The sequence below is a fragment of the Oxyura jamaicensis genome, chromosome 3, assembly GCF_011077185.1.
Source record: "Oxyura jamaicensis isolate SHBP4307 breed ruddy duck chromosome 3, BPBGC_Ojam_1.0, whole genome shotgun sequence".
In the NCBI taxonomy this organism is placed as follows: domain Eukaryota; kingdom Metazoa; phylum Chordata; class Aves; order Anseriformes; family Anatidae; genus Oxyura; species Oxyura jamaicensis.
The window spans coordinates 86,814,622-86,832,057 of record NC_048895.1 but is presented as its reverse complement, the minus strand read 5'-3'; the positions used below and the strand labels follow the sequence as shown (position 1 = coordinate 86,832,057).

Here is a 17,436-nt window from a genome sequence, read left to right as displayed (position 1 = left end):
GTCTGGACTGACTGCACTGAAGGCTGTGAGATGCTGGTGGTGGGAGTCACAGAAACACAGCAGAGAGATGGCCCCTTGGCATTCGCACAGCCAGGAATCTTTCTCACTTTTTCATTCTCTGTCAATATTTTTCTCCTTCCAGCAGAAATGTGTTTCTGCCTGTCTCCTAATTGCTCAGGAAATTAGACAAGTGAAAGGGGGAATTCAGGGTGAGCCAACAATGTTGTATATATTTATCTGTAAAATATGAATTTTGATAGCTGAACCTTTCTCTTTTCATGTATTTTGTGACCTTCTCCAAAGGGAGTTTGTACCTAGTCCTGTCCATTTCTAAATGTGGCACCAAGTTCTGCCTTTCTGAAAGGAAACAGGGTCACCTCAGCCAGCCTCCTGATTAGTAAGTTTACTGAGAGCAAATGTCCCCTGTGACAGCACAAGGGTGTCCCTTGTGTCCTGCTGTTACAGTCTGATCCTGACATGTGTCTTACATACAGAAATTCACACTGGGAAATTGCAAGAGCATACATTCACTAGAATGTTCCATACAGCTAGTGAAGGACAGCACTTTGTATATTGAAGCTCCAGAAAACTGACTTTAATGGTGTGGTTAATGAAAGGATCTCCAGGGCTTCTTCATCAAGCTTGAAGCATATGGTCAGTGCCTGGAAACATGTACACACAGTCATCTCTGATTAAATCATGCACATGAGTAAGAGTTTGCAGGATCAGCATCAGTGAAAAGACAGGAAACTGATCTGCTAAAGTAAAATCCATACAAAGTTATCCCTGCACCCGTAATCCCTCTTAAAAATGCAAGCTTGCTTCACACTAATTTCTGAGCATGATGATTTTGGCAAAGAGTGCAAACCACTTAAAGATAAAATGTTGGAAAGTGAAAGCACCTTCATGTGTTGTTTCAAGCAGCAGTTTTAATGTTTAAGAAGCTCAAAGGGCAAGTTTTTCCCCATATGGAAAATAGGCTAAAAACACTTTGTGTATTTAACATTCTGCATAAGCATAATAGTGGTTTCAGAACCCTCACAACTCAGCATTTAATAAAATAACTCATTATTGGAACAGAAATATTATTGTTGCCGAAGCTGTGTATAAGCACACCGTTGGCACAAAGAAGCCAGACATGTGAGCAACAGCCGACTTCCCCACAAACATCGCATGACACGCAGCCTCTGCTGAGGGCACAAAGGATGCTTCAGTCCCACACTGCTGCGCAGTTGCTGCTGGTGCACTTTGTGGTATGCTGCAGGGACTTCTGAGTATCATGTTTGATGCACAGAAGAAATTATGTAACCCTCTTTCCAATTGCAGTGATTATGAGATAAAAGTCTCTGAAAAATAGAGGAAAATGAGACACATTATTGTGCTTTGACTGGAGGTAGACAGAATAAAGCCTCATTTTGAAAACTGGGTGTTGCCTCTTGCTTTAGTCGACTGTGAGATCTGGTCTATTCTCAAGGCAGTGTGTGATATAAAACCACGAGCTGTTTGCTGTGTCCAACTCATCAAGGTCTATTGCTTGACAAAGTACATATCTGCTCTTTGCTCTTAGACATTAAGGAAATTCAAGCATACAAGAAAACAGGTGGACACACGCCCCATGCACACAAATTTGAGACTTTGTGCTGCTTTCATGTTAGTGTCATATATATGAATATAGTACCCTACCCTATGGCAGGAGGAGGTAAATGCAATAAAACCAGGAAAGTCTCATCATCGTTTGAACCCTCCAAGATGAAATTCTTCATCTTTTGTGATCTGAAATGCTTCTGCTGTCAGGTCCTATTCTGTGAGTACAACTGCCTAACTAAAAGAAAGGGCACTTCAGATTCCAGAAAGCAGAGGACTTTTTAGATTAAGGTAAAAAGACTACTGGAGGGATATAAAACTGAACACCCTTGAGCAGAATTGCACTGATTGATTTTTAGCAGCAAGTTTAGTATTAACAATGCACTCTGTTGGAAAAATATTCCATGATCCATTTATATACTGGTTTACTACCAGCAAGGAACTTTAGGAAATTAACAGGTTTTTCTTTGCAGTGGTGATATCAATGAGTCAGCTCTGAGTTCCCAATGTAAGCCATATGTCCACCGAAGTCAACTGCAAGGTTTCAGTAAAGATAAAAAATCCAGTCATTAGTTAATGGGAATAAATTAAATTACAGAAAGACATAGATCTCATACATGGAAGAAATTTTCAAAGCTGCTTATTCTCGATAAATTATGCCCCATTTAATGATCCCTTGCATTTGTGGCTGCTTAGATGTCTGTGGTAGCTGTGAGAGATGTTGGGGCTATAAAGTAGTCTTTTAAACACTGTTGTGATGTTTACCGTTTTCTGAAATTCTATCACCCATTTATGTTTTTATTCAGAACTTTCTCTTGTACCCTCATTATACTGAATGGAGTATTTAAAAATATTATTCTGTATTTCAGTACATTTAAAAGGTGATGAATTATTCCTTTCCTAATCAACCTTCCAAATGAAGGCATCATAAAGCAAGGAGATGAACTGGTACTTATAATTTTGAAACTTTTTGTACCATTCCTCCAACAGCCATCACAGGCTGAGATTCAGTGAAGGTACAATACACATCAGTTACACTCAAGAAATCTGTTTCCACCTGAAATGCTTTTTTTCTTATTTTTTAAGTGTGTTTTATTGTCTTATCCAGTATTCTGGTAACATATGAGACTTAGTAGCTTTCAGTGACAGCAAATAAATTGGAATCCCCATACAAAGCTAAATATCCTATAAACTTGTCATCTATATAATAAAAGTGAAACTTGCTGCCCAAATAATTCTATTATTTTCAAGTCTAGGAAGCTATTGTTGGAGGATCTGTGGATACTACTTTGTTCACATCTGAAATAACAAAAAATGTAGAGGTAACCAATGGTTACTAACAGGCCTTATTAAGGAACATGATGGAGTTACTTATACTCATGTGCTCCAGTGGTGTGTTTCCATTACTGTACTTTAGTAGTCCTTTCCTCTGAAGAGCTCCTTTAATTCTTGATGTTGCTGACCATATAGCACAGAAAAAAAAAAAATAATAATAATCAAAGCAAAATTGATGGTATATAATATACTAGTGGATAAAAATGGGAGAAATTAGGAGATTGGTTTATATTCATGAGTTCTTAAATAGGCAGGAATATTTTATGTAACAACACACCACTGATCTATGGGCTTTGCCCACAGTATCAACCTACCGAAGTCACGATGGGCTAATTTTCTTAATCCTAAATCTTACAATTAGATTATCTGCAAGCATTCTATTAAAATATGCCAACACCTACCTTTGCATAGTAACATTTTCAATGGACTTTGCCTCCTTGTCTTTACCTTTAGTTAAGATGCAAAACAATAATCAAGTATTTACATCGATCATAATATCACAACTCATATTTTTAATATGTTTGTTTGATAGTGTTTGGGTAAGGACTTAAGTTTTTCAACAACTTTTCAACACAGTAATTTGACATTTAGATATATCCTGTCCATAGGAAAAGATGTATAGCAGGTCCAGAGAACAGTTTTGTCCAGATATATTCTAACTCCCAGACCATACCCAGCAGTTGCTTAGAAAAGAGTTGACTCAGGCCAAAAGAAGGCTGGTGGCAGTCCTCATAATTTAATGATGTAGACAATCAGGAGCCAGCAGGAGTAACAGTGCCATTCCCTGGCACGGCATGATTTACAAGGGGTCTACTTGAGTCACACTGAGAGGGATTAACTCCAGAGACTACGTTAGACAGGCTTTTTTTTTCCAACTCCGTGTGGTTTCTACTCAGTTTTAGCCACCAAAGTCGTGGCACTGTAGGCCACTGATGGACAATTAGATAATGAGGATGAGTGGTGTCTGGCCCCATTGCAATCAATCATGCCTTAGGTTTCATGGAGCCAGAACTACACTCCCAGCATTGAGCAAAGAGGCTCTTACTAGGGGCATACAAAATATAGTACAGTGTTGCAGCTTGTCTTCTCTGATGATTTTCTCTCTTACTTCAAAAACACAAACGTGGTATTAACAAAGTTTCTACCTTAAAATCTGAGGAGCTGACAAGCTGATTTTGAAGATGATTACTGGTGATTACTAGCACATTTTTCTTACACATTACATTAAGATTTTTTTTGAGGGTAGCAGGAGGCCAAAGCACAGTCTGTTAGTAAACACTTTTATAGAAAAATGTTATTTGAGTATTTCCCCTTACCATAGGTGGTGGACAAAGTTAGACTAGATTATAGTGGAAAAATTATTTTGCAGAATGGATTATGTTATGGATTTTATTAATTGGATTAAATTGATTAAATTGATTAATTGGATTAAATGGATTTTATTAATTTTCTATACTTTATACTAATAAACCTCGTTTTTGTATTTGTTGTAAAAAAAAAAAAAAAATTAATTGCTCAGTACTAAATACAGTATACTTTCTATTACTATTTTAATCTAATTTTCTTGGAAAATACTTGTGGTGAAGCAAAGCTTCCCAGGTGATCTACCAGTCTTGTCACTGGGCTTTAAGGATACTTGATGCAAAACAAAACAAAAAATACCTATTAGGGTTGTCTAAGTACAGATCTTGTTCAGTAAATGAAGCATTCCCATTTGAAAATTTTGGTCTACAGAAAGACTTACTCTTTGAGTGTGACAGAAATAAAGTTTTGTTATTTTCTATTGAATTGAGGCAATTGTACATGCAAACAAGAATTCTGGGATGAAAATCAGTATCACACCTCCCAGTCTTTAAAGTAGTTTAAATCTATAAGAAGATTTAAGAATGCTTCCAAGGAAAGGTAGCAAGGTAGAAAATGGGACAGCAGTTTCAAATTAAGCTATGTGGATTGATTCAAATTATTTGTATTTTTTGTCTCAAAAACATGTTCTATTAAAGCCAATGGAAAAACTTACCTCTTAGATAATATCTGTTTCATAAGTAACTCAGAGCATTAAGCTCTTCAAACCCTTTGTTTTGTTTTAAGCTGATGTACATGCTCAAGGAGGAATGATGCCTGCCTTATTGATCCCTGGAGAAACGTACCTTGATGTTTTGTGTTTTGTATGCGATGAAATAGATTATCCAATGTGCACTTAATGACAATTTGATTGGTGCCCCATAGGAATTTGAGATATTTCATTTGCTTGCTTTTAATTACATCTCCCATTTTAGCCTTTTCACTTTGTCAATGTAAGCCAAATACAATCACTTAGAACGCACTGTTAGTTCATTTTCTACTTAAAATATAACAAAAAAGGTCAATTTAGGTGAACAAAGCAGTTGCTGCACCAGCAAGTTCAGTTCTTAAAAAAAATGGGATATGAAATTCAGCTCAGATTTCTGTAATTCTGGAAAAAGCAATGATCAGAATGTATGAAAATATGTATTTGCTGCAACTGTATTTTTAATCTCAAAAAATTGTTTTTAAAGTTTCCCATCCAATGCACTTTCACATTTTAAGACAATGAGATCTTTATACTGCAACTCTCCATAGACAGGGTTGCTGTCTTTGCTTCTGGGTAGAAGACAGCACAGTATCAATCCCTTAAGGTGTTACACTCTTCCACTTGAAGAAAAGGTTGAAGAGCAAGTCATTTTAAAGAAAGCTTACAAGAGAAATTTATGAGCTGTCTTCTATGGGAGAGCGCTTATTCTCCATTCGGCTTTTGTCAAACATTTTTAACAAATTGTAATAACCTTTGTCATATCTCATTTTCCTGCATAAACAAGTCACATTGAAACTATAAATGATGGAAAATTTAATCCACATGGCTTGTACTATCAAAACTGTTAAACTGTATTCTTTTCCACCATGTCAGCAGAGCATTATCTGTTTTATAGAAATGTTGAAAAGATTACTTTTTAAGGGAGATGCCACAGGATCTGCGTAAATATCCTCCTCAAGCCTGCACTAGATGACGTTTTCACTTTCAGTTCTTCCTGAAGCTAGGAAAATACTCCAGTGTTTGTCTTTTGGCATCCCATTGGAGAGATTATTTCCACCCACCTCCAAAACTGACTGATCAGAGATATGAGGAAGGGCATTAAGGCTCACAGGAACTGTTAGTTTTCTGCCTGCCTTCCTATCTTAAGCATGCATGTTTGCTCAAGGATGGTACACCAGCTCTCACTCTAACAGATGCATATTTTTACCTGTATGGGAATTTAGTGTCTTGCAAACTGTATGTGCGTATAACTGTAACCTCTGTAGACCAGCAGATGCTCTTTCTCTGTCCCTGTCAGCTCCATGGCACACTGAAGCCATGAAGCTTCCCTTTCTCAGAGACCAAGGGAGACTGCCAATTGCATCAAGCCAAGACAGGGACCTTGTGCAGAGCAGCCCACTTACCAGATATCTGTCACTATGTTTTTGTGAGAGCTGTTCACCAAAACGAATAGTCCAAAAGGAAGTAAAACAGTGCCATGAACAACAGTGCCATAAACAATACCTTCCTCCCTTCCTTGGGTTTTCACTTGGTATTGCATACATTTATCTGAACCTTCAACAGATGCTATACATCCAGGATAACCTTCAGGACATTTCCTTATCTAACGCCTCACATGTGTTTTACACATTTAAGAAATAATAATAATAATAATAATAATAATAATAAGTCATTTAAAGGTGATACTTGGGTACTCGGTGCTAATAAATTCCTGGCTGCTAGCTATCCAAAGGAATTACTGGGGGTGGGCAGGGCCGTTGTAAGCTCAAACCTTGTGAATGCAAAAAACTTTCTGTAAATTTGCAAGTAATTGCCTTAATTCTGACTTTGTACCTGGGTGAAAAGTAAGAGCTACTTGTTGGTCACAGTTAAGGTTAGAAAAACCTTTCAAACATCTTTCACCTTCCATACAAAATCCAGGACAATGGCACTGACAATGGTTTACAAACAAGTTTTGGCCATAATCCTGAATATCCTTGTTTTTATGGGCATTAAATTAGACTTCAAATAATACTGGAAAATAACTCTGGTGGTCTAATTGCTTAATTATGTCACTTCAACAGTGATACACTTTTATTATTTGCAGAAGAGGTCATAAAACTGTTTGCAGATGTTTAACTTTTGATTATTTTAATTCTAGCAGTAAATAATGTAGCAAAATAGCTTTTAAAGATCTTCACTGAGTATATTTTTTATGCTTACAATGTTCCCTGAGTAATGTTTTAACAATTTTTTAAGCTGAACATCCTCTGCCATATGAACATCCCTTAAATCACAAACTATAGTAAAACTCTGTTGAAAATTAAATAAATGGAGAATTGGTAGTTCCTAATTAACCAGTAAGAAAAGTTTATGAGAGGCGGATTGAATAAATATCAAAGCTTCTGAGTTATATTATCTTTCATAAATTGGCTTTTCTCCAATTAGTGTCTGCTTTCAGAAGCCAGGGAAGAAGATGAAAGGATCTGCATCAAAATTGATTACTGCTGAAACAAAATGGAAGCTGCTGCTTTTGATAAAATACATGACTGTGGCAGTGCTTGAATAATTTTATGGGAACTTGCTGCCTAAGGCATATGTTTTACTGTCTGATACTAAATGCATGAGGAAAGACCATCTGTTTTTTTCAGCATGAACAAATATATGATCCAGATTGAACCACTAGAGGCCAAATATAATTGCTTTGTGTTTTGCTTTGCACAGCTCTGTACCTATGGCAGCATCCCTTGTATAGCATGTATAACAGCACACAGTTCCAATGCTGGCATTTGAAAATACTTTTTCCTCTGTTATGGGGTGTATAAGCTGACTACCCAGGGCTTAATACAAACCTCTGCACTTCATCTGCCTATGGAAAAAGAGTTTGTGATAGAAAAGTACAACTTCTGATACACTTCGACCAGAAGGCCTTTGAACCTGCAGGTTTTGTTTTTACTGGACAGATCCTTGTTGATATCCAGCCAGGTGAAAGGCATTGCTGTGTTCTCCATGCTTTCAGCTCTTTCTGTGGAAATGGAGAGGCTTTCATTCCATGGGCTGAGTAATCAGATTAAAGTAGAAAGGTTGGAAGTGACTCCTAACTGGTTTACTCCAAAGGAAGGAAAGCAAGTCAGTGGCAAATAAACTACATAAAATGTTCCAGAACACTTAATCTTTTGACATTTTCTTTGCTAGTGTTGTGTTTTATAGCACCTAAAAGTATGCTTTTAGTTTTGCAAAGCTAACAGGACTGGGTTTCTTCCCTCCCCCAAAGTTCTTATAGTCTAATTTTAGATATAACATGCTGAATGGCAGGAAAAAAAGTGTTCAGTGTTGGAGGGAGGAATGAGGGATAGAGGGGCAAAATTCAAGTGTGTGGGTGGATAAATGCAAATATTTTCCTTTTGTTCTTTAATAATAATTAATAACAATGCTCCATATTTTTTTTTGTAGAGCTTCTGGAAAAAAATGAGAACAAAAGGTTATAGAGGTTTGGAAAAATATCTTTCCAAGACTATTCTTATGTACTGCTGTGGGGATTGTGTCTGCTTTTCATGGATTATCTGCAGAACTATGTCTACCAGGTGCTAATCTAAACTGTGCACCCGGCTTTCCTGAATATTTACTTTTGATTAATATACTGCTTAACTGTACTGGTTCCCTCTCTTGACTCACTTTTCCACTCTTATCGTGAATTAACACTTTGCCCACACTGATCTTCTAAATCACAGTCCTGAGGAACTGTGGCAATTCATCACATGTGCTGGTTTCATGGAGGATGGTTTTGTGACTGCAGGACTGGGCTGGGACTTAAAAGGTCCAGGTTTATCTCACTTTTCTGCCAAAGACTTTCCATGTAGCCTCAGGCAAGTCCCTTACCTTATCCATGCCATGGTCTCCAGCTGTGATATGGGAACAACAAACTTTCTTTTTCCTACTGCGTTTGTTTTCTATAATTATGCTACAAGAGATCTCTTCCAAGTGAAAACTTGTATTGTGTGTTTGGACAAGACCCAGTACAACTGGGCCTCGAATTTAGTTGGTATTACTGGAATACAACTAAACAAGAACAATTTTTAATAAATAAGAAAAAAGAATGCAAGAAAATGTAATTTTAACTGATTCGGGACTAAAGAAATCCAGCAAAAGGAAATGACAACCTTTTATTGTAAATTCTTAGTCATTTCTTAATTTTATTTTGCCCTCTGTGCAAGCCTTAACTAGAAGAAACTACATTTATGACTGTGCCGGTAGGATGTAATTAGAGGGGGGGTTGTATCTGAAGACTGCAGAAGCTGAAACTACCAGCAATGTTCTGGGAGATTTTCCTTAAAAAACAAAAGTGGGAGGAAGGGAAACAAACTTGCTCACAAGGTGGATATTTGTGAATTGTATCAGTCTTTCATGAAATCTTTAAGCAAGTATCTGCTGATCTCTATCCTTCTTTAGTCTTGAAGATAGATTTGCCAATGGTATGTGACAGAGACTGCTTTACCCTCCAGCATACCATGAAACCACCATTTTATTTACAGTTCTTGATAGAGTTTATACACAAACTCCTATCAGATTTGATTTTCAGAACAAAACTTCTTCCCTGCAGTTAAGTGACGTGCTACAGCATATGCCTCCAATGTGTTACTCCTTTGCACATTAGATTTTCTCAGAGAAATTCCAAAGAAATGGACTTACATTTTTGTCTAATGTACTACATATATTATTGCACTACTGCATAATGGAAAGTCAGTATACAGGGAAGAGCAATTTTAGCTCCTGAAGCACATGTGGGCAGATGCAATAATGTATTAATGTTTGTATCCAGTAGTTAAAATCAAAGAATAATTTAGGTTGGAAAGGGCTTCTTCAGATCATGTAGAGCTAATTTCAAAGTCATATCAAGGCCTTTCCCAGCTGAGTTCTGAAATCTCCAGGGACAGATATTGCCTTGCTGGTCAACTAGCTCACTGCTCATCCAGCTTCACTGAGGTTTTTTTTCCTTTATAACTAATCATAATTTTCCTTCCTTCAAGTTGTGTCCTCTCTGCCTTTTCTGTAACCAGAATTGGATAGTTGACAGTCAGAGATCTTAGCCTCCTCTTGTTCAGGGTGGGCAAACCCAGCTTCTCTCAGCCACTCATGAATGTTCGAGCTGCAGCCCCTGACCACCTTGATGACTCTCCACTGGCCTCACTTCAGTTTGTCCATCTCTCTCTCATGTTTCTGGAAGAGATTTCAGTCCCTTTTGTATCAGGAAGGAGCCATTCATACTTTCCTGCAGATATATCTCCATATTAACTGAAATACACATTCCTGCAGGGTTAGAGCGAGAGTCTAGCAAGAGTCCCAGCAATTCAGAGAGAAGCCAAAGGCCTGACTTTTTATTAGTTGATTGATTGCCCAGAATGATTGATGAGTATTTTAAGGAGGAAAGTAGTGAAATATTGATAGAGTCAGTTATTACTACTTGCAAAACACAGTGCAAGTGCTAGAATTTAAGATATAGAACATGCACTACATTCCTTGCACACTGAATGGTATCTTTCAATGTGCTGCTTATGCAGTTCATGGTATTGTGGGTGAAGTGAATTTTTTTCTGATCCGTTTCATAGAAAACAGTTTTCACCAGCACACTGGCATTGTTATTGGCAAAGCAATCCTGTAGGAAAGGATATTCCTTGTCATCCATGTTACAGGCTTCAGGGAAATACCAGTTCTTCAGGCTCATGTCTGTAAACGCCACATGTGTGCTATATGCTGCAAGAAACAGGCATGGGATACACAAGAATTTCTACAGTGATATGGGGTGTCCATATCTTCCACACATAGAGATTTGACAGTGTGTTGGTGCTTTGCTTCTCCTGCATTCATTTGTCAGTACCGTGAAGAGTGCAAGTTCAAAACTGTGGTCATGTTTTCCCAGTTGTGATCACATGTGTAAAACCCTCTTGATTCACTCCTATGCTTTAACTTCTTCCATTGATTGTATGATACTGAGTTTGTTCCCAGAATGGAAGCTAGTCATTTAGGGTAGTGATGCCACAGCCCAGCTGCCTTTGAAATTCTGTTAGTTTGTACATGAATTCTGCTGAAAAGTCATAGCAGTTAGATGCAATATGTATCTTAGCTCTTAGATAATCATATACAGCAGACATCTGTGATCCACTGTGGGAGAAACGATCCTTCAGACTAATGAGAGAACTCTCCCATTATTGATCTTTTGAGCCACTAAGAGTAGCTGGACTGGATAAATGCACAGGGCTGACAAATCAAAAGAAGTGTCTGTCGTTTCACTAAGAAAATCTTATAAATAGGTCTTATAAATCTTATAAATAAGTCGTTTCACTAAGAAAATCTTGATTCTTATGTTTGTTTACATTGCCTCTACTGGTGCTGCACGAAAGTCTTTAGAACTTTGAAAAGGCTGTTCAAAAGCCTTTAGTGAGCTAAGTAGTAATTGAATTCCCTTTTTTTAACAAAGACTGTTAATTGATAGTCTTCTATTAATGTTGGTGAAGTAGGATCTACTGGGTCAGGGATCTGAAAATCATTAACAATTATTAATATTCTTTCTTTTTCAGTTTTCTCCTTGTGTTTGGTTGCTTGATTTTGTCCGTGTTTTCCACTATCCCTGAACACACAAAACTTGCCTCTGGTTGTCTCTTCATTTTGGTAAGTGAAACTTCTAAATACAAGACAGTTTTACAGATACTTTTATATACATTCAAATCCTCTTCCTCACCATGGAGAGAATAATGTAATTCTTGAATACTTTAAGAAACCAGACTTTTTATCATGATGATGAAATAAAAAGAGAATTCTACCATCTTTTTCTTTAAAAAAAAAAGTCAAGACTGTAAGTGTTAATAAAGTACTGTACTGCATCCTCTTTTTACTTGAGAATTGCTGTGTTTAGTTACTAATAGTCTTTCTACTGCAGTTTGGCAGTGACTGAGCATGAAAGACCTTTGATACTGCTGCTGCCATTTATAAAGTCAGTATGTAGTAAGAGGCACTTATACTTAAAATAGGAAATAATTTTGGTATCTTAGATACCAATTTGTGCAAGCTATTGGTGGATACTGACATTTTAGTGGCAGTTGCTGCAGTAGGATGTGGTAGTTTCATTATTTCTTCATAATACATGCTTTGTGTTATGTTTATCTCTCTTTTTTCCCTTCTGAGGTAGATATAAATGGCTTTAATCCCTAAAAGCGCTTAGCATTTTTCATGCATTGTATGGGTGCCACTTTATTCATCTGCTTCTTGATGGGCCATTTAGTTCTGCAAGTGATGGCCTGAGGATAAGTGGTAGTGGTCATTAAAATGTCACTGTATACCCAGAGTTACCATGGTTATTTCAGTTCCATGTACACAGAAGACTGTGTCTTGTTAGGTAGTGCCTGTGGTGAAGTAACTGTTGACAAATGCCAACATTTTAATTGTCATCACTGTATATAACTGAAAGAACTAGTTTTGAGAACAGCTTCCTAATTAATTACAGCATGAGCAGTCTGATAAACATAATTGCATTGTGTGGTATGCCTCCAAAGCACAATGTACTCCTGCATCCAGATACCTGAACTAAACGTCCAGAGCTGTCTAGTTGCAGAAGTGTGGTGCTCTGCACCATCTGATGATGTTGTTTCTTAGCAGGACTAATTAGGGAGAACCATGCTAAATAAGGTATTCTGCTTCCTAGCCATGTTAACCCTTTTACTTATTTATTTATTTTCCTGGAGAAAAGATCAAATGACATTAAACCAGCCAAAAGTGATCAGATTGAATCCTGCACTCATATCTACTTCCATTATTTGCATAGTTGAACAACACTTTGCAGATTGAAGTTTGTTTGAATGCTCTGTAAATAATTGCGTCGTAATTATTATTACACTAATTGTTAAGGTTTTCTGGTATAGAAAACAGGAAAATTGTTTTGTCTGAAAACACCAATTTTCAGATAGAAGGTGCATTCTTGACAAGTCGTCTGTTTCCCTGTATGCTTATGCAAATTAGTCGCAGAAAAGCCATTTGTTCTGACAGAAAATATGTGTTTCCCTTGAGCTGCATATTAGTTGATTGTGCTGGTAAGTTTACCGCTGATTCCTCAGCTGGAGGATAAAAACGTTCCCTGTGGTTTGCTGTGGCTCACCAGGGAGCCTTACCATGGAAGAGCTCTGTGAAGTCCTGGGTTTGCTCCCATGGTCAGGTTGAGGTTCAGGAGCTCCATTAGCCCATACCCAGTCCTTGTAGAGGTGTCCATCAGCAGAGCTGCATTGTTTGGGGTTTGGCGCATTAAATTTTGCTGCACTTCCTGCTGCCATGGCCTCAAAGATGGAGTCTGTCCATCTCAGTAATTCTGACTTTACATCTTCTGTCATCCTCTGAACACAGAAATGTCCCTAAGGAGGACCACAAGGAGGATGGATAGTTAATCCTTGAAGCATCGAAGCTCTAGTAGCTTGGTCCAACATTTCTATGCTATAGCGCTGTGTGTACAACAAACCCTTGTCAGGAATAAATCTAGTGATGACGAATTTTACGGCTCCTGCTGTGGGTCTCTAATGGAGAAAAATATAAACAGAGCAAAGTATGAAGTTCCAGAAGCAGGCTAAAGCTGACTGGTTTATTCCAGTTTTCTGCTGCATGATTTGCTCCCTCTCTGCATACTGAATCATTAGCTGATATTAGTAATGTTATCAAAGCAGGCTTTTGCAACCACAAAATAAGAAAATAATGCAGTTCTACATTAAGTCATGAGCAGTTGTTTTGGCTGTGCCAACAAATAATTACAGTCACTAGAGTTTCCACAACCTTTTACTTGCAGTGATTCACACAATTCTTACAAGTGTGTCATTTAGTAGAGACAGTTGTATTAACTATCAGAGGTCTGCTTTAATACTGTTTTGCTTCGTGCTTGAGATGGAAGATAGATGTTTATTGTCTAATGAAGTACAGTACAAATACAACAATCTCTAGAGCTGCCTGCTAGATTTCTGTGAACTGTTTGCTTCACAGATTTATTCCAGATGGTCCCCCCTAGAGCCATGTTAATTGGCTAAAAAGCTAATGTAATGTTTCTTCAGCTTAATACCTGAGCTGCTGCTTGCACCAGCACCTGTGACTTTTGATATATTGCAGCTATTTGCAATTACATGGGAAGGTTAAAGAGGGAAGTGTAAATGAGGTAAGTAAACCTTTCCTTCCTTCTCAGAAAGGCCAGAGGAGCTGAGGAGATTATTGTTCTACAATCAGTCAGTTCCATTTATCCATCTCCCTGAGCCTCACCTTACAAGGGAGCAGAGAACATAGCCCCTAATCACTGCATCCTAAGTGCTCTCTCAGAAAAATACAACAGAGTGCAATAGCTCAAAGTAAATAATTGTTTAGGAAAGCAGTATTAGCTGAGGGCTTCTGAGCATCAGCAGCAGTTAATGGACTTGTCTGGACTGCAGAAATTCCCGAGCTCTGCTCCCAAGGCCGGCACAAAGCTGCCACGCTGCGTCAGGCTGTACCCTGCCAGGGCTTCAGTTCTGGCATCTGAACAAGCACTGCTGGATTCCTAGGTACCCTCTACTTATATCGGGGCCTGTCAAGGCAAATGTGCTTAATATTTGGGTTTTATGCTTAAAATGAAAGTCCTTCAGATATGTTAAGTGTATGTAAAATATTGCTATATCAGTAACAAATTTGGTTAGATTTGCTTCCAGAAATAATAAGCCTAACAACAGAGCATCAGATAAAACTCCTTATACCTACAATTATAATTAGTCTTTAGCCTCATCTGAGCACATAACTTCTGGCACTCAAGCTGTTGCAGTGATATATCCCAGACAGACAGTAGAATAAAATCTACTTCAACATCAAAAAAGCCACAAGCAGCTTAAGAATCCAACTAACACAGCAAGAAAATAATCTTTGGTGTATTGCTGATCTCCTACAAGTACATTTGCTGGCTCTTTGTCAAATAGTACATGCAAGGGAAGTAAAAGTTGGGCTGGGAAGGCAAAATCAAATCTTTTGGGGACTATAGCCAGGAAATAGTATATTTGGAACTGTAGGGAATTCGCTCTCATGATCAAACTTTCTATATTTTAAGATCATTTTCAGCTAAAGCTATGTGAATAACTGGTTCACTTCTATTTGTTTGTTGTCTATTCAAGAAAATAAAATAATTTGACTTGACCCACAAAGAGCTGGCAAATAAGAAAGTCCAGAAAAATTCTTGGATCAGATTAGATGCCTCATTTGACCTGGCATAAAACATTCTTTGTATATTTGAGCACTTTAGAAATCTTGGCTTAAAAGTAAAAATGACGCTGTAGAAAAGAAACATCATTTTTATTTGAAGTGACAGAGTAATCCTTTTTTTTTTTTCCAATTATTCTCATTTTTATGCACATTAGAGAGATTGAAAAACTCATGAATTTCTGCAGAACTTGTTTTGTCAATTCTGTTTTGTGTTTTTCTCTGAAAAGAGCTGGGATAGAAAGCTATACACAGTTCTACAGAATAAGGACCTCGGAAAATGTTCTCTAGGAACATGTTCTTCAGGCAGAAATAGTTCCCAAAGACAAAAGCAGACAGTGTACAGTAGATGCAGCTAGCTTCTAAACTTACTGTGGTCACTTACATGAATCCAAAAGGAGAGTCTAGTAAGTGCTTCTAGCAATTAAGCTCTTCCTAAGATTTTTCTCTTCTAATATATTCCCATAAATGAAATGTAGAAAGAGGATGAGCATTGATTAGAAAACATAGGGTATAGCTGCCCTGTAGCAGGCAAGCACATATTCAATTTGTCTCTGCTCTAGGAAAGTGAATCCATCCACAGAAATGTAATAATACAAATACTAGCTACAAAATTTTAAGGCTGGGCAGAATATGTTAAAAAAAAAAAAAAAAAAGAGAGAGAGAGAGAGAGAGAGAGAGAGAGAGATGGATATTCCTCTGTTCAAAAAGTCACATATTTTGATTTAGATTTATTATCCCAGAACTTGAATCATCTTATGACACATGGATAAAAGACCACCAGACCTAAGCAGAGAACTAAATGGATGGCTCTGTAGGACAGGCTAACAATGCATAGAAGGAAAAATGAATGATCACAAGAGATTTCAATTATAGATACATCTCTAACAAAAAAGCTAGGGTATAGACCGCAGTTATTACAGTTCTATTGATTCTTTTCCAAAGAGAAACACATGAACTAATCCATGAGAAAAAATCAGTGATTTTCAAGTTTGCTAGAGGTTGTAAAAACTCAGAATTGGTTTTTCTCAGAAAATACTCATTTTCAATGTTTCCTTTCATTCCAAATCAAAGCAAGGATTTTAAATTTCAAAATTTCTATAGAGAACTCTTTGAAAAATTCCACCTGTTAGATATTTGAAACTGATGTTATCAAAACAGAATAATAGAGGGAAATGTATTTTTGATAAGGTCAAAGCATCCATATTTTCACTGTTGTTTGGATTCATATGTTCTACTATTGTAAGGCGATAACATGAGCATAAAGCAATTCAACCGTATCATAATAAACTACTTGTTAGCTTTAAAATAATATAGTCTTACCCTTTCAAAATAAACAATTTCATGCCTTTGTTAATTAAATTGATACTCTCCTGTTATGTATACTCAATTCATGAAATCAGAACTGACTGTCAAAAGAATTTGCACCAGATCTCATTAAAACTGCCCAAGAACAGAGCTAATTTCCATCTGAAACCTAAGTTCTGGTTGCACTTTTCTAAAGCTAAAACTTATTAGGAGGAATTCTTACTGAAGGCAAAAATGTAAATGAAGTGTTGAAGTTATTTAAAAACACATCAGCAGATATCCCCAAAACTGTAATTCTCCTGTTGTTAGGCAGCAGTGGCACTACCAACCAACCAACAAACCTCTAAAACAAATGCTCACACACTGTAGCTATGAAGATAGATGGAAGTAACAATAAAAATGATTTCATAACAAATTAACATGACACCATATATAAAACTGTGAATGTATCTATGAAAAATCGATTGTCAACGGTGCTAAGTGTGTTAAAACACACTTCAAACATATCAGAGAATAAAAGAAGTCTTGATATTGGCATAACCCTATTACTGACATGGTTCTGGGCTTGATTATATCATCTGTAACATTTTGTCCTTTTTTTTTTATTTTATTCTTCTTTACTAATGAAAAGCAACCTTTATAAAGAGAAGAATGAAAAATCATGCATTGAATGGAATCAATTTTTCTCTCTTGTAATTAAAAAATGCAATGTATTATGTTTTTAATGGGAAAGCTTAAATGGGTTTGATGACTAAAGATGACTAAAACAGCATTATTACATATGATCTGCAATCAGGGCAAAGAAAAATCTCATAGCTGAATCACTTTAAGAAGGTAGGATAACTACGAACAGTTACCGCAAGTGCTACAGCGTTCAACAGCAAATGCAGGCAAGAGAGAGTTTCAGAGTCACTGTCAGAGCATTTGTCAGGAAGAAC

General features: G+C 37.0%; 1 protein-coding gene across 4 annotated transcripts in view; it reads left to right on the top strand.

Annotated features, from left to right (window-relative positions):
* The window catches only part of KCNQ5 (potassium voltage-gated channel subfamily Q member 5), a 291,704-nt gene that overhangs the window by 192,430 nt on the left and 81,838 nt on the right, over positions 1–17,436 (top strand). For all 4 annotated transcript variants that reach the window (XM_035322817.1, XM_035322818.1, XM_035322820.1 and 1 more), the window contains exon 2: positions 11,524–11,614. In XM_035322817.1, coding sequence (XP_035178708.1) covers positions 11,524–11,614 — 91 coding nt within the window. The remainder of the gene's footprint in view (positions 1–11,523; positions 11,615–17,436) is intronic.